We start from the raw sequence: 24,473 nt of genomic DNA, 5'->3' as shown, positions 1-24,473 counted from the left end.
GATAAGGGAGGGTGGCAGGCCTAATGCGGCTATTCTTAGGTGTCAGTCTTTGAATTATCTCCTAACCTTCATTACCAGTCCCCAATATCGACCTGCTCTCTTCAGTGTACTGTCTATGTTTCGCTATTGGAATTTGCTTATAGCGCAACGATCAGTCTCAAGTGATGCTCATTGTGTTTACATGATGATCAAATCGTTCAAACTAATGGATAAAGGATGCTTGATTATTAAGGAAACTGGCTGTTGGTATCGCTAGCTATCTTGTGGTGGCTGTAGTCTTCAAATACTCGATTTCTTCACGATAAAATCAATGCTTGAAATTCAATCCAGATATAGTACTACTCGGTTAGCATGGTGATAAAAACGCGATAATTTGAAGAGGTTTGCTAAAATTTGCGGGATTACTTGAGTAATGTGAAAGATATCCACAGGCCTTTCGCAGCCTAATCCGTATATGGAATCAGCTATCTGGATACGAGACAGGGAGCGACAACATTCGCATAACCAGGTGGTAACTGTTCTCGCGTCTGTGTTGAATATGGACTAAAATTTTGATAGGATATTATAGGATATATTTATGATGTTCGACTTCCCGTTGGAAGTTTTACGGGACTGGTACCTCCGCCTGGTGCTGTTACAGCTCCTCGTGCGATTTCCTGTCGGACACTCGAGCTTTTATCAGTGCCCGACCATGTGCAAGTGTGAAGCTGCGCAAAAGGAACCCCCTGGGGTATACGTAGATTGCACGGCAAAGAACCTCACCAGAGTGCCGCCAGGGCTCGGACCCGACACCATCAAACTGTGAGTATCCCAGCATACTGCGCAGCTTTGTTGTTATAAAACAACACCAACGTTAAAGGAAACACATGATAAAGTAGTACAACCTATAGCCATCCTAATTCATACGGTTTTCTTTTTTGTGTTAATACATTCGTACGCAAACATGCATTGGCATTAATCAAATGCGAGTATTTTACTTTCTTTTAAAATACTATTCTATTATGTGTTCTTTAATAGGCCATATATCAAATCAATCGATAAAGCTCGCGTAAATTTGACAGTTCCCATTGAGGACTACGATTGTTTCTTCCCTGACACGTCTCATGGGCATTCGGGTGTAAAATGTTTCTTGAAATTTGAATGTTAAAGAGAGTATGCACGATTTTGTCAAATATTTATGAATTTATATAATATATGTTTAAAAAAAAATATATTATACATATATTTCAATATAAATTAAAATAAAAGTTAAGAAGAACATCTGTCGAAAAATGCGAAATAAGCGGGATATTTAATTCTGAAATCGAAAATGTCTGTACAGTCAAATTCGTCAGCATGTATATCATGCATGAACGATATGAATATAAATTTAGTTTTACGGATCATTTTAATTTCATGCAACGATATCTATTCATACTACACAATAACACTAACTCCGATCCAAATAAAAAGACGAATGCTTCGGTTATTGTAGGAAAATATGTACGAAATATCTTCTTCGCAATCGGATCGGGGCGCTTATTTGTCTTTGCTGCAATGAAATTCGTCTTCAATATTTATTTTTTCTTGCCTATTTTGTGTTATTGTAACATATTTTTATCAATATATTACAATTTAACACAGATACAAATCGTGTATATTCTCTTTAAAGTAATGATTCTTAGCACTGGTACATGTCAATGACGCCTAGCTTGTTTTCTACTTGTGAATAGATTACAGCGAACATAGCTTTTATTTCTTTTACGTAATGAAAATAATTTTTCAAAGAAGCTTAATACTTTCTTAGTCGTTTTATACTACATTTTGGCTTTTCCGTTCACTTTCCATTTAGGACGGTTATCTTACTACTAAATAAATATTGAACATTTTTTTTTAAATCTGTACTTTTATGATGACAAAAATTAAATTTCACATGAAGTACGTATGTACCTTTTCACTTTTCACATGCAGATCAACGACCTACAACAAAAAGATCGATATGGGCGGCTAAGACATTTCTGAGTTGCACCTTTTTACCTCCTAATTCTAATTATCGGGAAAGTTTAACAGCAAATCTATAAAGCAATAAATACGGAGCATCAAAGTTGCGAGATTTAACTAAAAATTGTGACACAAGTAAAACAATATTACGCGTGTTCACGTGTTGCTTTACTCATTGTACATTGTGTTTATTCAATAACTAAATGTGCAACACTCTGACAGAACTTAAAATGTTATATAAGGTGACTGATCTACTGTCTCGAATTTTATTGAATACTAGTACATAGGAAAGTAGTTTGAAAAACCCTCTGCGCGTATTACGCGTTTGGTAATGCACAGATTTCGACCGTCTGATCTTGAAAACGAACGTGAAAAAAATACAAACAAATGCAAATTTTGTGTAGACTTTTATTGAAATCTGAGAATTAAATCAGCGTATCTGGATAATTTGTTTAATTTTCAATCTAACAACAATTTACTTTGTCGGGTATTGGGTGAATGTAAGCGGAACAAACCATTTTCTGAAAACGTCATTCCCCGCGTTATATGAATAAAAAGCCAAATAAACCAAACGAACATTAACGTCACCTTAAATAACCTAAATGTTCCGGATGCTTTAGCTATTCATAGTAAAACATAAGGAACGAAAACTAAAATAAATTGTATCATAATAACCAGAATCATAAATGTTCTGTATATATACATGTAATATATAAACAGATGTGTCGCTTGAGCACAGTATGACAATTGTGATAATAAAAATGGTAAGAATACTTGAAGTTACTCAGAATTATGGTTAATGATTTGTTGAAGAACTTAAGTTGTGGGATAACAATTTAAGAGTAATCTTTAGAAGAGTGAATATATCTGAAAAACACTTTGTCATGGATCGCACAAATAGCTAGGGATTTCTCAACACCGCCTCCTCGACTCATCATAAATTCACTTTTCTGAACAAATATATTTTGAAAGGTGTGCGACATTTATCGTTGAGGTTGCTACATATAACGAACGTACACTTGATTGCAACAGGTAGCGTTTCTCTAGGAGTTGTGTGACATTAATGCTTGGGTTAGACTTGTGGGGTCAGCCATTCAACGTGAAGTGCATCCTCAAGGGTCGACGCGACATTATCTGTTCTTGCATGGCCAACCATCATATCCACTATTTTAACCGATTTTATTTTGTTTAAAATATGGACAAATGAATACAACATTTTTTTACACCATCAAATGTGAAAATTGATAGTATATCCTGTTGCCGGTTTGATCTTATCTATTAAAGATTTAGCCGGTTTTACTTATATAAGACCAAATTAACTTTTAGTTACGTTCACTTTTTCGATGAAAGGTTACGCATGCGCAAATAAATTAATTGTTTTGTTTTTAACTATGATATGGAAAGTTTGATGTCAAGGTTGATGATGTGATAGATCACTACACATTTTTAATAACTTGATGACACGTTAAGGTTACGCATGCCCAACTAAATTCCTTCCTTGTTGCATTTAAACTAAGCAGTATTTGATGTCAATGCTGTCTGTACGATATATCATTATACATGGTTAGTAAGATTAGGCCGTTCACGTTTTTAAAATGTCATAAAAATAATTGGTATACGTTGTAACTGTACCAAAGCAATCTCTTGCACGACGGTTACATTACATTCACCGTACATATATGTGAATGTATGTGAGAGCAAGGAACGACAATTCTGCATGGAGATTGATACCAGAAAGGGTAATCACGGCATAGTCAAGATGGCGACATCCGCGCCGAGGCATGTATTTTTCGCCGTGTTAACCTATAAGTACTTGTATTTTTTTTTTAATGACACTCACTCTCCAGCCATATCAGCATGACAGTTACTAGCGTTAATTTAGAATTAATATCCGCACTTCATCATCGACCTAATTACAGCTTCACGAAGAAAATTCGCGGGGAGTTAAAGTCGAGACAGCTTATTTTAATACGAAATAAACCTTAATCAAGGTTTAACTGATATGGCTGGAAAGTGAACGCATTTTAAAAATTAAACAAAAGTACTTAAGGATATAAAACGGCGAAAAATAGCTGTATCGGCATGGACGTCGCCATATTGACTATCACGTTATTACCTCCTCTGTGTACATTCTTATTGCTTAGATGTAGATCTTTAATTTGCTACCAAACTACATGTATATCATTTAAAATACATCATGCATCCAACTATTAATGTTTATTATAAACCTGGAAGCATGTTTCATATCTCTCTGGACTTCCAATTAGACGCATGTTTAACCTTTTTGTTGTTCCAATCTTGTGTTTCTCAACCAACATTACTGTTGCCAATAGATACATTCTTAATGGGAGAAACAGTTTTTATAAATTTTGGTCAAGCAAACGAAATAATAAACTAGAACACAGCTATGTGAACAGTGTTGTGTCGATAAGAATAATGTAGGTTATATTACACTAATTCCGATTCCCATAGGGTCCCATTATAAAACTGACAACTTTCACAGCATTTTTCTTGCCTTTTCGACGTATCAATTTTTCCGAACCTGGTATCGTTTTAAAGATGGATCTGTCCTCTTCCAATAATTGCAATCAAAAACATACCGTCTCGCAACTTCTAAGAAAGTAAATCGCTGTCGAATGAACCCACCGTAGAAAAACGTGTTTCGGAATCCTAATTTCGACAAAAGCCCCACACAATAGAAAACACACCCTCAAAAGTCCATCTTTTAAGTTAGCTTCCAATCCAACGCATCAAAGTACTCCAGACACATACAGGATATTACAAATAATCACAAAAGACATGTCTCACATTGTTAAATGGCTTATATTCAAGAAGAGAAAAGGAACTCTTTAGAAATAGGCACTACTTTCGAATGGACCACGGAGGGATACACAATGATTTAGTGTAATGTAACCTGTATATGAATTACCTCTGTACGCATGCGCAATATCAATATCGATACTCTCGTAATGTACGATTCTTATTCGAAAAAGGGCATTTTTTAAAGATGTACATATATTTATGGGAATGGCCTTCGATATTTTACAAGGAACTTCATGACAATAAAGAATATAGAAAGGGAACTTCTTTGTTAACACAACTTTACGAACTTCATATTAATTTCGTTTGTTCAATGCACGCGTTGACAGAGCTTTATGGTTCTTTGCATACATTTATGATTGGCTTCATACATACTAAGTGCATGTAACGTTGAAGTGAACCTGTCTTGCGGCAAAACGCACTTTCAACTTCTAATATCATAACAGATACCACGCCAGAAAAGCACTCTTTTTAAGTATGCATAAATGTACATTTCAATATACCTGATACCATAAACAAGTAAGTATCAAAATGCTTGTATCATAGGCTCCCAGCTGACCGCATATTGTCGTCGCGTTTAAACATGTTAATACATTTTAATCATTTGTTCGCTAGTGCGTCAATAGATGGCATTGTAGTACCGCAGTTTGGTGTCAACCCAACTTCGGTTTCAAAAACCATACTGCTTTTGCATTTTGGTAAACATCATACTACGTTGAAGTGGAACATTTAGATACACAGAGTGAAACAAAACGCACTTTGGTAATGCCATGGAATATACACATTTCGTTCCATCATTATCATCATCATCATAATCATCATTATCATCATCATCATAATCATCATTATCATCATCATCATCAACATCATCATCATCTTCATCATCATCATCTTCATCATAATCATAATCGATTTTGATAACATGATACTGATATGATGATGTAAATGCCGACCTTGATCACGAAGACAGTATAAAGAATAGCGGGGATAGTTGTGCTGTTAATGATGCTGATTGTCGGAGTTTTGGTTTTGTTGTTGAGGATGATCAGGAGGATTAGGATGATGACTGAATGGTAACATTGTGTGGAGGAGGATTAGGATGATGATTGAATGGTAACATTATTTGGAGGAGGATTAAGTACAACTGCAATCCAATCATATTTTTGTGGTCGCAAACAGCAATCATTGCACATAATGCACGGTGTTCAATACTGCAGTCTAGTTGACACCAAAGTGGATTGCGGTAACGTACTTTGAAGTTGGACACCAATGATAAATGAAACCTAAACGCAACAATTGAGATAGGCTTGTTGACAAACTTAATGTAAAAGGTAGTATGTGCGGCGGATAATTAATGCATTCATTGTCCTGATCACTGAATAGCGGCAAAATTGGGAGCTAATCATGCCTCCCTGGCAGGAAAGTGAGACCAAATTAATGACTTCCCACCTAGAAGAGGAATGTCATATTCGCTGTTTGTAATATTACACCAGTATTATTCGTAATATAAAGGATACATTCTAATATAAAAAAATGTTTAGTTTTAAAAACAGATACTATAAACATGTTTTCCCTGACAGAAAGAAAGAAACAACTATTTTAATATTCCTGGTTTATACATAATCCGACAAATTGAAACATTGATGCAATCTATCATGCACTGATAAAGTCTCACCGGAATAATTGTTCTGCCTGTGAACTTTCGCTGTACAGAACGTAATATGTTATTGACATAACAATGGTAACGTATCTTGAATCCATGTTTCGCTATTTTCTTCGTGCAGACTATGCACTGTTCAGTTGCGGGTGTTTTTTCACTTTGTTTAGGCGAAAATCACTTTATACTATTTTCTCGTATGTGCGACAACATAATATGGCTTCTATAAGAACCGGCGTACTGGTTGATGCACGCGCATCTCACCTAGGCGACCCGGGTTCAATCCTCGTTCCAGTAGGTATGTGAGTTTGATTCGTTGTCACTTTACCGGACAGATGGATATTTTCCTATGGGTTTTCCGTCTTCTCCTCGCAACGTGTGACAAAAACAATGGAACAATTTTCAGTTGAAACAGTTTGAAATCCTAGCTATGTTCGTGCCAACGTTCGTGAGTTAAGTTAACTAGAAAATGGTTCTATGATCACTCCGGGTCTACACACAATGCAGCCTCAGGACCACGAGGACATAATAAACTTCGAAATGCACTCACTCACATATTAGAACACCAGGTAATAAATCTACGCTGTAAGCACGCATTTCCTCACCTCAGAGGGGATTTACGTGGCTATAGAAATGGTTACATGAGTCTTCAATGTAGTACAGATGTGCACTGTCAGCCTTAACGCTTCCAGTGCGAACTAAATCACTTTAATCATGATTGATTGTGCGCAACCTATTACTTAATAAAGCTACCGACTGAGGTACCCTTCTCCGGATGATAACACAGTTGATGTTCATTTAAAATATATTAGTTATCAGATATACCGCACATGGGATTTTATAAAGAAATCCATTTTACCCACCCGTTGTATCATTTTAAGTAAACGTTAATATTTGTTTGCGATTCTTATCAAAATTCACATATTTCATGTTTTGCCCCAGACCTTATTTATTGGTCTGTTCCGAAATAGATGCGCTTTTATCGGTTTTGCATTCGAATGTATTTGTCGTTATCAGCACGACGGTGGGGCCACATTAACCGACCTAAATGGATTGAGAACATCCTGTCCGCTTATAGAGGTACCGGTAATCGACAGTTATTTACACGAAAACAAAATTGATAAATAACCCATCTAAAATAGAACTTATATTCCACATTTCCGTATGTCATAAAATATCTAAAATTGAAAATTGTTTTGAGGTCAGGTAATGCGGATCTTTCTCACCGTATCATATGGTTGTTTTAATTATTGACTCATCAGGCGAGCAACTGTTTAGATATTTTCGTTTGAAATTAAATATAAAAATACACCGCATTAATTGTTATACAGAACCATAGTATCAATGTCACATAATTCATGCGCACCGGTTGCTAACGACCATTTTCTAGATAAGCCGAATGCCTTGTTTTCAATTATTCAACGATTTTGTTTTATTTTGTTCGGAAAAATATCAGATGAAATATTATGAAACGGTGTTGATAAGATTTATGTAAATCGGACAGTCGGTATCCAGATAGATAAAATGGAGGAATTTCATTGACGCAATTTCCAACGCGGAAATGTTGTTTTGTCAAGTGCAGAAATATGGTTTTGACAAGTGCGAGTGGAAGCTTCAATGTGTAGAATAGCCAAAATTACCAAAAGCCCCCTTACAGAAAATTATTTATTTCAGGAAGTGAAAATGTCATATAAACAATATCAAGTATGCATTGTATCACGTGTACCGGTATATGTAAACTAATAGGGAATATTGCTATTTGTGTAACTTAACGAAATCACCGTTTAAAATCGCTTTTCATGTGAGAAACAAGTGACAACTATTTTATACTACTATTTTAATAAATACTTATCGATGCCACCGATTTGTTTTTCTGCACGTTCAATTATAATGATTGTAAATGTCCCATAAACATTTTTTATATTATTAATATCACTTTTACAAGTAATAACATAGGAGATTTCGGTACCCGCTCGTCAATAGAAAGCGTCTACAACTAAAGCGAAATTTCAGTTATACAGCGCTATTCAAGTCAAATTCATGTGGACAAAATGTTTCGTTAGTATTTTCGTTAATAAAATGGGTAAATACCAGTGTAGAGGTGTTAATGTATTACTACCATTACACGTAATGATAGGTTAGAATTCGGTAGGCGCACAGATATTTGGGAGCGTGTTCAAAGTACCGAAATACCCGTTATACAGTGGAACCCCTCTTAACCGGACATCCCCGGGACCGAGAGGAAATTCCGGTTTAGAGAGGATTCCGGTTTAGAGGGGACATTGAATATTTTACTTTCAGAAGATCAATTACATAGTCTAATTGGGAGAAAACAACACTTTCAGCAAATTGTAATAGTTTATTTACATATAATATTCATTCATACTTCATCATATATAACAATACATGTCACTTAATCTGTTGTTTCGAAAGCACAACATAAATCAAACAGTGCACCCTGAAAAACAAACAATGGTATATTTATGCATTTGTTAGTTTAATTTAGTTCCTTATTACTCTGAAAAACATGTCAAGAACGCCCTGTATTTTCAAACATCTACCACGCATAATAGTCTTCTCCACCTTGTTTATCATAGCCTGAATGGCTTTCTACATCAAAAACAAAACACACTAAAGAACTCTTTGTTTGTTATCAGTAATTATAATCAGTATTCCCACCTCTATTGATCGATATGTACATCACAGAACAAGTATCTTTAAATTGTTTTGCGATATTTACAGTTTGCAAATTTTTCGATCACCTTTATCAATTTCACGCGTCTTTAATCCTTCTCAACTTGTTGACACTAGGTCTGAGGTGCGATAAACCAACACTGAGCGGTTTAGAGAGGTACAATTACGTATGGAATAACCTAATTTTGATCCAAAGAATGACCGGTATTCGGAATTGAGGGGATTCCGGTCTTGAGGAGATATTTTACGCATATTTTTATAGGAAAAAATTTGGGACCGGACAATTTGTACAAACGGTACCATTTCAGCAATTTAGCAATTTCTAATTTCCAATCGAGCTGAATATATGCATGACTGCGTTTGTGTGTTTAATCAGAATGACGTGACACTTATTGCACTTGATTGCATCAATGGTCGGTGTTCAACAGCAATCCTACCATGTGTATTATCAACTGGTAGTTCTTGCGTTACACAATTTTTGTTTAGAACGACTGCAAGGATAAAGCTGACGACTATCGGCATAATATATAAATTGTATATTTTTTATAGAAGACGAAATTGCAATATCTCAAGTGAAACGAATACATAAAACTCAGAAAGATTAATATGTCCTCCAGCGTTCCGGCCAGACGTCTCGACGCCATGGTCTGAACTTGCTGATGCCGTAGAGTTGGTCTTACTTAGACTGTCAAGTTTCTAAATTGTTCGACTTTGTCAGAAATGGATATGATTTCATTTTAGTTGTCCCTTTAAGGTGTTCTTGGTTGAACTTCAAACTGCATTGACAAAAGCAAATAATGTTCACTTATAACAATGAGCATGAAAAAAGAAAACAATTAAAATGAGCAGATTAGTGAATGAAACGGCCATTTAGTCAATCAACGCTGAATTTTTAGTACATCATACATTTGCCCTGTTGGTGCAAAAAGGTACCATGTGCCTTCTAATTGCAATGTCACACAGTACCAGTGTGCACCTAGGGGGTGATATTTTTTATGAATGTTATTCAAATACTGATTTTTGCCCTTCGTTAAGAATGATTTTTTGCATTATATACTAAAACTTCAATACCCAAAGGTTTGTTATTTGGCATGTAATATGTTATAGTAGCCTTCTGCTATATTTATTCAAATCGTGCCACTTAGGTCTAAACTTGTCACAAACTGGAGTGTAAATTACTATAAGGTTTATATAAATATAGTTAATAATCTAAAAATTCTTCTTTTCTGAACCGGCAAGGTTATGTTTATAATTACTTGTTGTATGACATCAATTGGTGGTCGTAAACTTAGGTTTCTGAAGTCACACCCATGTGGTCGAACTTAGACCCACCCAAGAGTTTACTTTGTAAAAACTTTTTGTTTGAGGATTAAACAGTAAAACGTTGTTATAATATTGTCTAAGACCATATAAAATCTGTGTCAAACAGTGTAAAAAAACGATATAAAAGCCGCAGTTATAATACAAACATTACAAAATTTGAACATACTATTTAAGTTTCTTCATGTTTCAGATTATCCACCTATGCCTTTTTGATTATTATGACATTTAACAGATTATTTTGAGTCGCTGTATAATTATCTGTCTTACTAATGCAAATGGGGTCCCTTCAGCTTGTTGGCATGTTAAAATACACGTTTATGGCATTCAATAATATAATGGAAACGTTCTCGTAAGCTGCTAATAATTCTATGAATATTGAGGCGTCATTAACCCATATATGCCTAGCGTCTCGAAAGAAGGCCTTGGCAAACAGCGTAGGCCCAGATGAGACGCCGCATGATGCGGCGTCTCATCAGGGTCTGCGCTGTTTGCTCAAATGAATTTCTGTAAGTAATATTTTAAATATAGAAATAAATATACTAGACATACCTAATTTTGGAAATGAATTGATCCAATTAAGAAGGATGGGAGAGTCCACTAGGCATAAATGGGTAAAAGTTTGCAGCGAAGCATACAATGATACATTACTGAATAACAACACAGTGTAACGTAACAGTTAACACGACACTGATGGAGTTCTTGCTTGATTTTTCTAGTTGCTTTGCTTTTTTACCAGACGATTCATTATCATGTCTGCGCGTATTACAAAAAACGATTCAAATAAGTAAACTAATAGTCTTTCCAGAAATTCTTCACAACTGGTGTTCTATATGATGTAAAGATGGTGGTGAAATCCTTTTTATTTACATTTCTCTTTCTCATGCTTTTTTGTTGTAAAATCTGTCCTGTATTGACCCAACGTAGATCAGGTGATAGAAATTAACAGTAATCTTTTTCCCTTTTTATGTATTTTCGTACATTAACTCCTCGCTAAACTTTCAATGGTTGACTTGTGATTATCTGCGCGCGATGCTGTAGTTTCTTGATATACTCTTTTACTGTAAGATTGTTAGATGCGGTTATACGTATTCAATGGTTTCTTATACTTATTGTACCAAGCAGGATTTATGTTTATCACGAAATGAACGTTCTATGAAAATGTATATTGTGGAATGAATGTGAGCCTTTTCTCAAATTACGACATTAAATTGTCTACTGCCATCATTCTAAGAAACAACGTGGACGATAACTAAACTAGATACGATTGAAAGAAGATCGAAAGTGACAATTACATGAGAATTTAACGTCTCTACGAAAGCATGGTTATGATAATATATTGTTTTAAATCTAAAAGCGCATTTGACAAATGGAAGTTCGTCCTCCCTACAAATAAGTGCACCCTAATTATTTATATTTCTGTTATTTATTCCATTCATTATTTGTTGAGAAAACATATGGGAAGGCTTATAACTCGAGTGATATATGTAGAGGAAAGCATTGAGTCATTAACAAGGATACCATTCATTTTGCTACGCATCAGTGTGGTCTGCAATTGTTTTGTTATCACTTTAGTAAATTTTTTCAAGATATCTTAAAATTCCTATAAGAACACTTTTCCATTGGTGACATTGACTGTGCTTGCGATTAAAGTAAGCGGGAGATATATTGTGTTCGCGTTCATTAAAACGTATCAATGGAAGCTATGAAGTGTCAGGAGTCATTGAGTGTCTTCGTCGGCATTCAAGTCTCCTTATCAAGATCATCGTATTTAGCACATCCCTTTCATATTTATATAGCATGTTATAATTTAAGTTGCACTTCTTTACGAAAATTCGAAACACTGATATGCACCATTTCGATAAATGTACCATTTATGATTTGCCTTAGCGTTTTAGACGTATATTACTGTAAGAGTGTTCCCTGCCGACCAACCTAACTTTACGATACATATTTATGATCGTCTAATGTGAATACAGTGTATCAACGTATTGACAGTCTCACCATATGTTGCGATTGCATTTTTCATCGTAAAAACACACATTACTTGACTCATTTTCTAGTTCGTAGTTAAAACTAGGTAATCGTTTTCTTACAGACGAAAATACTTAAAGGTGGAAAGAAGCAACATCTTTCTGTTCTGTCAATAGCAATATTATTCGTGGTGATTGCATTTTTCCACAAGTGATTTGTATTGGAAAGATTGGCATAAACTTACCCAATTACATTCTAAACTTTGGAAAATACGAAACAAAGTAAAAGTTACTTTACTCAAACGTGCTCATTTGTGTAACTTGCATATTGATTCGAGTGTTTCCGACAATTACGAATCTTCGATTACAAATGAATTGAGCAGCAAAAGGAGGCCAAATTTCTTTCTTTGCAAAGGCGTACGTTTGGATTCTGAAACAACAAGCTATCAATTATGTGAACGCTTACTATTATCCTAATAAACGAGTAAAGCAACCTATTTTCAGTGATTTAATAAGTGTTGGTATACAATTTTTATAGTATGTTTTCATCGCGCTATAATAGGACACGAATTTAATCAACACTTACTTCCCCGTGTATTAAAAATTAAATGCCACTTGGTACACATGTTTCTTATTCTGTGAAAACTGGGCATAATACATGTGCGTACAGTGTCGTCCCAGATTAGCCTGTGCAGTCCGCACAGGCTAATCAGGGACGACACTTTCCGCCTAAATGGCATTTTTCGTTTAAAGAAAGTCCCTTTTTACCGAAAATCTAGTTTAAGCGGAATGTGTCGTCCCTGATAAGCATGTGCGGACTGCACAAGCTAATCTGGGACGACACTTTCCGCACATGCATCATGCACAGTTTTCTCAGAACAAGACACACAAATACGTGTTGTATCAACATTTTTGAAGCGATATTTCCCGCGCTGTAACCGGTTTCTTACTTTAAGATCATACCTTAAAGGATACTTAATTTGTAATCAAGTATAATGCACAGATGACAATGTTGATTACGAGACGATGTTTCACGCACGAATCAAGTCTTCTCCTATATTCACTGCCATTCTAATTGGTAAAAGGTCATAATAAAGTGCCTTCTTGCTGTATGTCCGATCTTTTAATGCTATGTGAAGCTTAAAGAGGATTATATTACTTAAGAGTTTTATTTTCTCGTTATTTCCAAAAAGCATGATACTCTTAAATTTAGCGGAATATTTTTGTTGTATCAAGCTTTTAATAAGCATGTGTGTTAATTGCTCTTAATGAATCTTAGGACTAAGATAAGAAATTGGCCTCTATTTTTGTTTCCAATAACAGCTCGTACATAAGATAATTTTGGCTATCACAAATACATTGTTTTTCCCAATAATATCTTATTTCTGAAGTATATATTGCCTTTTGTTACCAACACAGACTTGAAATAGCCCATGACAAACAGGATTTCATGAAATAGCCCATGAGAAACGAGATCTCATGTCGATACTTCATAACTGAAACTTGTGGCGCCCCCGTCAGACCTCCCGGCACCGGAGTGGGCACAAACCTGTCACGAGCCTGATTCATAGGCACCGGAATATTATAGATGGTCATATGAATGCTGTCCAATTTCCGACTTGTCTAAATTTGCCATACTGGGAAATTACTTCTTTCCTATTTATCATATCAAAACGTCTTCCTAGCTTGCTTAGCAAATGAAGTTGTGTTGGAAAAAGTTTCCCCATTTTTGGGTATACTTATTATCCTATTATATCAGGAATTTGTTCTCAAAGGATTTGCACCCCTTCTTGACCCGTGTTTTATGGGATTTCGCCTTTAAGTGATAGGATTTATTCATTGTGGATTTCTAGCCGGAAATGATTCAACATTTAATATTATGTGAGATAACACAGATATTATCCAAGTGAGCTGCATCCACTTGCTAAAAAACTTAAAAATAAGCGAATGACCGTCAACTTAAGTTGTAATTTCAAATCGAATCAAAGATTAAAATTATAATAAATAATGTGTAAATTGGTATAGTTTTCAAAGGTAATTTTTTTGTTGGTTCTTTTATGTAAAGCAATATTTATTTTGATAATAAGCTAAGTAAATTATGTTTGTCAAGTAATAATCATAAGCATTTAGCATGGAATATATTCGTTTCAACAAGAACTTCTCTTACTTATGTCAATTTCAATAGTTCAGTACCCCTACTTATGTACATGGTGTCAAGGAACACCATGGGTTCACGTTTATATACATGGCTTCATACATTAGTCCATTGTCCGAAGTACTATAGGAACTTCCGTGCGATGTTGTGAGCCTTTGTGTAAGGTCATTAATGGACTGAGAAATTAGCACATTAGCAATTATAATGCTCTAAATCAACCTACATGGTGTTCATTGGTTAAAAACACTATACAAAATACTTTATTATATATGTTTGTAAAACAAAACACCTTTATTTTAAACAGTTTTGTTTCACAAGGTAATTGATTCTCCTGTCTAAGTGTCTAACGGAAAGCTATAAACGCGGCGGAATTAATTGCTTAACCAGAAAGTCTTGAACAAGGTTGTAAGCTATGATGTGAAGTCGCTTGCAAAACTATGCAAAGCAATGTTATGTATCCTACTTTCTTTTTCTGTTCTTTTCTTATATAATTACCTGACACGAAATGTACGACAAAAAAGCTATGAACATAATTTCACAACTAATAACTGTCTACGGGTAATTTAATATTTAACTCCTCTTTGAACATGTACCAGTATATGGTTGTGCTCTAAAAGATATTATTAACGTCTGATTGCGATATTAAAGATCATAAAAATAATATTTGATTTGGTAAGATATGGGTAAATGTGGTTAACCCATTTATGCCATCAGGGTCTGCGCTGTTTGCTCAAAGGAATTTCTGTAAGAAATATTCTAAATATAGAAATAAATATACTAGACATCCCTAATTTTGGAAATAAATTGATCCAATTAATAAGGATGGGAGAGTCCATTAGGCATAAATGGGTATAGATCTCTTGCGGTTAATGATCTAAAACATCGTTAGGAACATGTATTGCAACAAACCTTGAAATAAATGTCAAATGGAAATGGTATATTAAATATGGTGTGTTGCTGAAAAAGCTGTGTCTTAAATGTATATTCTATAATGTCTTTTGCAATTATACTAAGAAATAGCATGCTTAAACGAATCGCTAATATCAATTTCAACAAGGCATTACAGTTGTGATAACTTAAGGTAAATAGCGAAGCAGACAGCATCTGCTTGACAAGCATTAACACTATTGATCTCATTTGACATTTCCGTGTTTGTCCTCCATAACAACGGGTGCATTCTGTCACAACTCTCTGGACGATCTAAACTGTCATGAACCACCACATGCCGGTTCAGTATATCTATAAAGCACATAGATCTTAAATCAATCTTCTTTCTCTGCATGAACATGTTTCATCGGCGAAAGTAAGCCGAGACACGGTGAGAATCGCGAAGAATGAAATGTCTTTTTTCGGTGTCTTTAATTGTTGGGAAATTTTCCATTGCTGACCTAATTTTCTTGGGCGTTTATTTGTTCGTAAACATTACATCGCACACCCTATGCCATATTTTCTCTCTTTTCTCTCTTATATGCATTCAGTAAGTCTACTATATACATTCAATGATCAAACGATAAACATTCAGTTAGCCAGCGATATGCATTCAGTTAGCCTACGATATACGTTCAGTAAGCATACGATATACATTCAGTGATCAAACGATATATATTCAGTAAGCCTACGATATACATTCAGTGATCAAACTATATACATTCAGTTAGCCTACGATATACATTCAGTAAGCCTACGATATACATTCAGTGATCAAACGATATACATTCAGTTAGCCTACGATATACATTCAGTTAGCCTACGATATGCATTCAGTGATCAGACGATATACATTCAGTTAGCCTACGATATACATTCAGTTAGCCTACGATATGCATTCAGTAAGCCTACGATATAGATTGAGTTAGCCTACTATATACATTCAGTAAGCCTACGATATACATTCAGTAAGCCTACGATATACGTTCAGTTAGCCTACGATATACATTCAGTTAGCATTGGACATGTACTCAGTATTGAGTTAGCCTACGATATACATTCAGTGAGCCTAGGAGATGCGTTCAGTTAGCCTACGATATACATTCAATGAGCGTAGTTGAGTTACATTCATTTAGCCTTTTCGATATACATTTGGTAAGCTTAGTCGTAAAGTGACCCACATAGTTTTATTACGTGCGAAACAAAGCCCTTATGAGACTGTAAATATATTTTTAGAGACTGTTGGTGGAAGTCCGTTGTTTTTAAAGAAACCGTATTTTGGTTTTACCTTCTGTTTCAGCCGTTGGCAAACGTTTAAATGACACTTGTTTGTATGGCATAATGTAAAATAGAAAGCACCAAATAAAAAGCGTTGTTTTCATCGATTCAATTCCTAAGAGTGGTGTCCTAGAGACAACGGAAAAAGAAGGTTGTTGTGATGTTCGCAATTTAACGACTTATAGTACAATTGCAAAGTGAACGATGGAAAGTAATGGCTACCGGCTTCCATAATAAACGAGTTGTATTTAGCGAGGCGCGTTCTACGAAAAAGCGCACAAAAAGAGAGCAATTTTGCAAGACTTACAGTTCCATTAGTGAACTCAAGAGGAAATAGAAAAGGTAGGCAACATAATGTTTCAACGACTAGCGCCACAAAGTAATCGCGTATGAGCGATTCATTTCTTTCCAGCGATCAACCCGTCATTCGAACACAAAAGACGAAGAAATAAAATTGAGGGAAGGCATCTTTCCCTATTATTCAGAGTTCTTAATAAAATAACTTCAATTTACGTAACTCTCATCCCTGATAAGGGCTTACATGGTTCTGATAAAAAATATTCATAGAGGGGAGGCAGCTTGATTTAAGGTTCGAATTATGTGGCTTATAAAAATACTTAACGCCATGTTGTGTTTTCTGTGAGATATTATATTCCAGAATGTCGTGACAGACTCTGTCAATTGGTAGGTAGAACTAACTGTTAAACAAGATCTCAATCGAAACAATAAGTAATTTAGTGTCGCGAATAAAAGCAAGGCTGTATCAAATTGAATCCACGATATACATGCAAATTTATCGTTCATTTAGTTCATTCAGTAAACATCCTTATTTGGACATATATACCCGTCAGAGAGTATTAAGGACCGATTAAATTTGAATAATTAATGAGGATAATGATGACAAACATTCACGTGGCAAAAACAATAAGACGAACGAAATATATATTGTCGTATAAACTGCAATAGAAATTCCGACGGACATTTTTCCGAATGTATCATTGCAGTTAATATGCTTTCGGTTTATGAGCACGATTCATAGACGCTATGCAAGTCGGAGCATGACAACAAAATCAAACCATACGCTTGACATTCACTTGGTCAACATGCTGTTGGAACTATGAAGGGAGCATACTTCGAAAAGCATGATTATCTTAATGTTTTTTAATCCACGTTTCATGTAAATATATATCTTCGTTGTTCGTGTATAAGTCATAATATATGTGCGTGTATGTGCATAATTCGTAACGAATCGGACGTTAATTATCAGAAATGTATAAACAATCATTTCCTTTTTTTCCTTTGATAATCCGTGTATTGGATTGTTTTGATTTTAACGAACACATTGTTATTTCTGAAGAATATCTTGTTTATGAATAATACATTTTCTTTTATGACCACAACGGAAATGAAATACTCCAAAGAAACGAGATCTGATGTTGATACAATTTAGCGTTCTGGTTAGACCTTCCTTCATATTATTATGCTCCAATTCAACAAGATTGATTATGTAATAAAATAAAATAGACATGTCGATAAAGCCTCTGGAAATATTGTAAATATTAATATAATATCAATTATGGTAATAATAACTATTTTACAAGGCACACATTTGCACAAATTTGCAAAGTGTCAACATTCCCAATAGATCCCACATAAAGTGTCGTAAATCCAGTTTAGCTTATTTTCTATGACATTGGAAGGGGCAATATCAAAACCATATTTTTAATGCCACAAAAGCACTGTAGATTTTCAGGCAAGTGATTTCTGAACATGTCAGCCCCAATTAATAACCCGATGAGTTTGTAAAATGCAAAGTCAAAATAGATCATTTGATTTGAGTGCGCGTTTATTCTATTTATATTCTTAAAGCTTAAGCAGAAAGGATATATTATGTACGTTCAGTTCATGCTTTAAGTACATATATTGCAAAATATAGCTTCCATGATAAATTAATCCGGTTCATGCTATATATTTCATCATGTAGCTTCGAGGATATATTTCTCAATGTAGGCTTTGTATTTATTTAATTACACAGCCTCCATGACAGATTATCCCAGGCCATGCTATATATTTTCCCTCCTATATCGTCGATGTTAAATTATTATAGTTCATACTCTATTTATTAAACCCTATAGATTCCAGGATATATTATTCCAGGCTATGGGATATACGCATTCAATCATATGGATTCGAGGATAAACATGTATAAGCCAAGTTAACTCGACCAAATTGCAATACAAAGTTAATATCCTTTACATTCATAGAGTTTTAATGTGAATATTGGCCAATTATAATGTTGTTATTCGGGTTGAAATGTACCAACATAGGGTTCATAAGCTTTAGATGTGTCTATATTTCTGAACAACCCCATAGTAAAAAATATCAGTTTACAGAAGCGGGATAGAATTCTGTGTTCATTCCTTGTTTTACTTGATAATTTATTCTTACGTGAAGTGATTTATGGAAGAAAATAAACGCGTTAGAACTAATTGGCTAATCATTATTTCTTGAAAACTGCTGAAGGCGATGATGTTAATATGTCACATAAAAGTACGTTCTGAAACGTTGTAAAATCTATTTACATATTGTCCGTATCTCTTTGTATTAGATTGTGTATATTAACTCCTCTTTCAATTAGTGTAAGCGTTTACTAAAAAACATGTCATTGTCTGATTGCGTGTGGTTCTAAAGGTTACTGTAAGTGTAATAGTGCATGGTATTTTAAGATACGGGTAAACGCGGTTAATGATCTCCGACACTTATATGTCAACAGTAAAAACAATCATAAAGTATACATTTCATATTATACATGCACAACGACGCGAATTAAAAATACCTTTAAATTGAAAAAAATCAGTTTAACAACGTATTATTTCTTTTTTTTTAAAAGAACACGATATCATTGTGAACCATCTCCCCAAGGGCGCTACTCAATGCGCCCCCCCTCCCCCCCCCCTCCCCGTCACGAAATTGTGGAAAATGTCAACTGACCGTAACCAGACACACGCCTCTTTATCTCTATAAAAAAATCTCAGTATGGGCGTCTTTTATCAGCGCCATGTTAAGTCACAGCACAGAGGCAAATCAAAACGCCGACGGCATTGGAAGAATAATGGGCAAGAAACAGGGAAGTGTTTGCTGAAGTACATGTCAAAGGAACAATTGACTGAATGAAAATCTAAATAGATATACAAACAATATTTTTTTTAAGAATAACTACAAATAAATAAAACAAGAAGTGATGAAATAATGTAATCCATACAATATATATAGGAAAATCAGAAACACGTATCAACGGAGTTTGTTCGAGCAAGTGAATGCCCGGATTATATTTCTGATTGGTTGGACATTTATTTATGCTCTTGTATTTTTTTAATTTGGAGTAGAAAAGTTCCCTTAAGGTTTGTCCGTTGTTTGTTTACTTAAAAGATGAAGTCAATATTTCTCATAACTTGTACATGCTCCTTTAAACTTTTTTTACCAGGTTGTAAATAACGTTATCATTATATCGTCATCTTTTACGAGACTGATCGACATTCATTTGGAAGCTGAGGTCAAAGTTGTACCTTTGTTTTGCTTTTTTTCTTTGGTTTCGTTTGCTTATGCTGTTACGATACTTTCCTTTTCATTTAAACAGAAAGGAACCATTTGTTGTAGTTGTGTTGTTGTTGTTATTTTTAACGAAAACGTTACTTACGCAAAATAGTTTATGGAAACTGAATTTCGGAGCACACGCACTAAGGATTTCCATCCTTATTCAAATTAATCAAATACTTTCAAATTATATGCAAAATATTTGCCGATTGATATCAAAATACTTTAATTTGACCACCCTCTCTCGCCGCCCAAAATCGCAAGGTAAATGTTTGCCGTCACATAGTTAAAAGATGTTAAAGTCATCAAAAATTCGCCAGTCTTCTTCAAGAAACAAGACAATTATTTATCCGTTAAAACATATTTCATTGAATTCATGTTTTACGGGAATTGTTGACAAAATTTCGCTTTAAAAATGTCATTTAATATGCTTTTAATATATAATGTTTTTAATAGTCTTAGCTAATTTGAATATGTAAAGCTGAAAGAAAAACTTGCGGTCGCCAGGAGCGTATGCTCGCAGATCTACATTTGCGCCACGCAAATTTGTATCGTATGCGTCGAAACTTAACACCTATAGTTAACATTATATATTTCTGCCCATGCTATATTATGTATGTCGATTTCGGCATCCGCGAAATTGACTTCAATAATTTTCAAATACTTACCGAACATTCCAATAGATGATCTTTAAATTTAAGTCAGTGTATAAAACAGTCACGCAAAATATTTACTCCATCTGTTCAATGAATAACTACGGAAAGTTCTGTAGGAGACTATTTTCTTTACATAAAACCAGGCGCTTTCATAAACGTCCTGCATATCAGAAACAATGGTAACATCGGCGCATGTTTGCCGGCATCCGAGCATGTTCGGACCGCAAACATCCAAAGTGACTGCGATACGTGTTTCTTATTTCCAACTAAAAAATATGTTGACATACTGTCAACAGCTAAAAAAATCTTTATCTCAATGCTGTCAATATTTCTAAATTTATATTGGAGTTTACTCGTTTAAGAGTATCTTCGCACAGACTTGAAGTCGAAGCAGGGCGATGCCATAAAGCCTGAAAAGACACCAAATGAATCTATGATTACAGTAAATGTAAACACTGTAACATTCTCAAAGACACGGCCGTTAGTCACGAGAGCCACCTCTTTTTTGAGATGCATTAATAAATGGGCCAGTGCTACTTCCGAGGTGGCGCTCAGGCCCGGCTGTTTTGAAATTTAACGGATAATTGTACAGGGTGATAAGGTTTTATATGTTTGTCAACACATTTCGCATTATTTTTAAAAATCTGCCAATGTAGTGAGACTCAGCGATTCTAAATTCATCAAAAGAATTGTAGATACATACAAGCACTACCCATTTCGGAAACGTGAGGACATTTTTAGGTTGTGGCATGGTAGAAGTCGTAAAAGCAAATCGATGTCTTTTCCTGTGTGACGAGCAAATTCCCAGCTGATTTTAAAGCAGCTTAACTGAGAACTGCATTGTATTATCAATAGTTTCTTTCCATAATATTACTGTCTATTTGGAGTCATAGCAATGTAAGCTATATGTAAACACATTCTTAGAACATTCCAGTTAACTTCAATAAGATACGACACTACAATATGCATATTGTATACCTACCTTAAATAAGTACGTTAAGGTGAACAGTGTTATAAATATATATGTACATGTTAAAAAAGCTGTTTATTTTCAATATGCATGTCGTTAGAGTTGCAAATTCTTTTAATTGTTAATGTTAAATTTATTTTGCTAAAATGATACATTTATATGCCTTTATGTCATTGACCACTGTTGACTACATTGTGTCTTATATGTATGTGCTCTCATGGTCTTCAAGCCTAGTGTATTCTGGAAAAAAATTGTATTTAAAACCATATGATGCAGCTCAAAAATCTAGTTGGAATCACAACGCGTCTTTTGTTTAGCGTTTTCAGCCTCGTGACGCTCGAGAAACACATCATTATAATTATGTTGCATTGTGTCATAAATGAAAAAAGTTAAATGTTATTAGTTGGTTCAACGTTCACAATCATCTGACATTTGAAGAACTAAACATGAATGATTTATAGCTGTATGTTTATATCTTACCGACTTCTAAAGTTATAATGCATGTCATTAATCGCCCGTAATGTCCCAACGTTATCAGCCTCTGTCTCTCTCACATAACGCTCAGTGCCATATCCGGTACAGTCATGTCTAGGAGGCTTACTAATGAATGCGTCCATACTGCGTCTCGGTCAGACATCTTGATGGTTTGAATAATCCAGACATACTTTGCTGGCTTACGCACGAGCTCTGCAGCAGTCTAATTCGCCTTGTTTTCAATGATAACGATAGGTCTTGTAAAGTTTGTGCTCAAATATAGTGCCAAGAGCAATTATTCTCATATGGTTGGTACGATCCATGGTCTGAAAAACGTCGTGTGTGCTATGTAATATTAGTTATCAGTCATCGTAGTAGCGCGAGATGGCATTCGTATAAAAAAGAAATACGCGCCTCCCACTGTCTTTTACAAGGCTCGGGGTACCGTCGGCTCCACCGGACACTTTCTGACTTTCATGCATTGGGATGAGACATGTCGTTTAATATTATAATGTTTATCATAATAGTATTTTTGTTACGAATTTTTTTTCTGATTGTTTTCAGAGGCCTTAGTATGAACAACATCAGCCAGCTACCGGATCGTGCCTTCTCACACCTACCGCGTCTTGAGCTGCTGTAAGTACCCCTATTTTTCTTTCATTACGATGATGCTAGTAACAAATGCTCTCATAAACCTGCTGTAAGAAAACACTTTTTTCATTACGAAGATATAAGTACTACATATCCACATTTAGTCGTTATAAGTACTACATATCCTCATTTAGTTGCTATCAGAACAACATATCCGAATTAAGTTGATATAAGTACTACATATTCACATTTAGTTGCTTTCAGGACTACCTATTTACATTATGTTGCTATAAGTACTAAATATCCACATGTATTTGCTATAAGAACTACCTATCCACATGAAGTTGCTATAAGAACTACCTATTCACATTAAGTTGCTATAAGAACTAACTTTTTACATTTAGTTGGTATAAGAACTACCTTTTTACATTTAGTTGCTATAAGAACTATCCATCCACATTTAGTTGCTATAAGAACTACCTTCCCACATTTAGTTGCTATAAGAATTACCTATCCAAATTTAGTTGCAATAAGAACTATCCATTCACATTTAGTTGCAATAAGAACTATACATCCACATTAAGTTGCTATAAGAACTACCTATAAACATTTAGTTGCAATTAGAACTATCCATCCACATTTAGTTGCTATAAGAACTACCTATCAACATTTAGTTTCAATAAGAACTATCCATCCACATTTAGTTAGTTAGTTTAAACCTATTTATTTTAGCTCGATTGCATCGAAAGCCTAAGGCTTATATAAACGCTCTCGAGTCCGTTTCCTGGGCCTAGAACCAGTACTTGGTGTCTTTGGGGGAGATCTAAAGAACGCTCCCGCGGTGGGGATCGAACCCGTGACCTCCCGGTCGCTAGGCGGACACCATATCCATTACACCACGGCGACCCACATTTAGTTGCTATAAGAACTACCTATCCGCATTTAGTTGCAATAAGAACTATCCATCCACATTAAGTTTTTTTAAGAACTACTTATCCTCATTTAGTTGCAATAAGAACTATCATCCACATGTAGTTGCTATATGAACTACCTATCAACATTAAGTTGCAATAAGAACTATCCATCAACATTTAGTTGCTATAAGAACTACCTATCCACATTTAGTTGCGATAAGAATTATCTATTCACATTTAGTTGCTAGAAGAACTACCTATCCACATTTAGTTGCGATAAGAATTATCTATTCACATTTAGTTGCTATAAGAACTACCTATCAACATTCAGTTGCGATATAAACTTCATATCCACATTTAGCTGCTATAGGAGCAATCTGTCAACATTTAGTTGCGATATGAACTGCCTATCAACATTAAGTTGCTATAAGACATACATATCCACATTAAGCTGCTTTGAGTAAACACTC

At 34.9% G+C, this 24,473-nt stretch overlaps 1 protein-coding gene across 1 annotated transcript in view; it reads left to right on the top strand.

Annotated features, from left to right (window-relative positions):
• The first annotated feature begins 418 nt into the window (after positions 1-418).
• Positions 419-24,473, top strand: part of LOC127838347 (lutropin-choriogonadotropic hormone receptor-like) — a 56,226-nt gene continuing 32,171 nt past the window's right edge. Inside the window, exons 1-2 of the mRNA XM_052366051.1 lie at positions 419-801; positions 23,063-23,134. Coding sequence (XP_052222011.1) covers positions 578-801; positions 23,063-23,134 — 296 coding nt within the window. The 5' untranslated portion in view covers positions 419-577. The remainder of the gene's footprint in view (positions 802-23,062; positions 23,135-24,473) is intronic.

This window comes from Dreissena polymorpha, chromosome 1, assembly GCF_020536995.1.
Source record: "Dreissena polymorpha isolate Duluth1 chromosome 1, UMN_Dpol_1.0, whole genome shotgun sequence".
NCBI lineage: Eukaryota > Metazoa > Mollusca > Bivalvia > Myida > Dreissenidae > Dreissena > Dreissena polymorpha.
The sequence above is the reverse complement of the archived record's forward strand: the minus strand, read 5'-3'. Positions and strand labels throughout refer to the sequence as shown.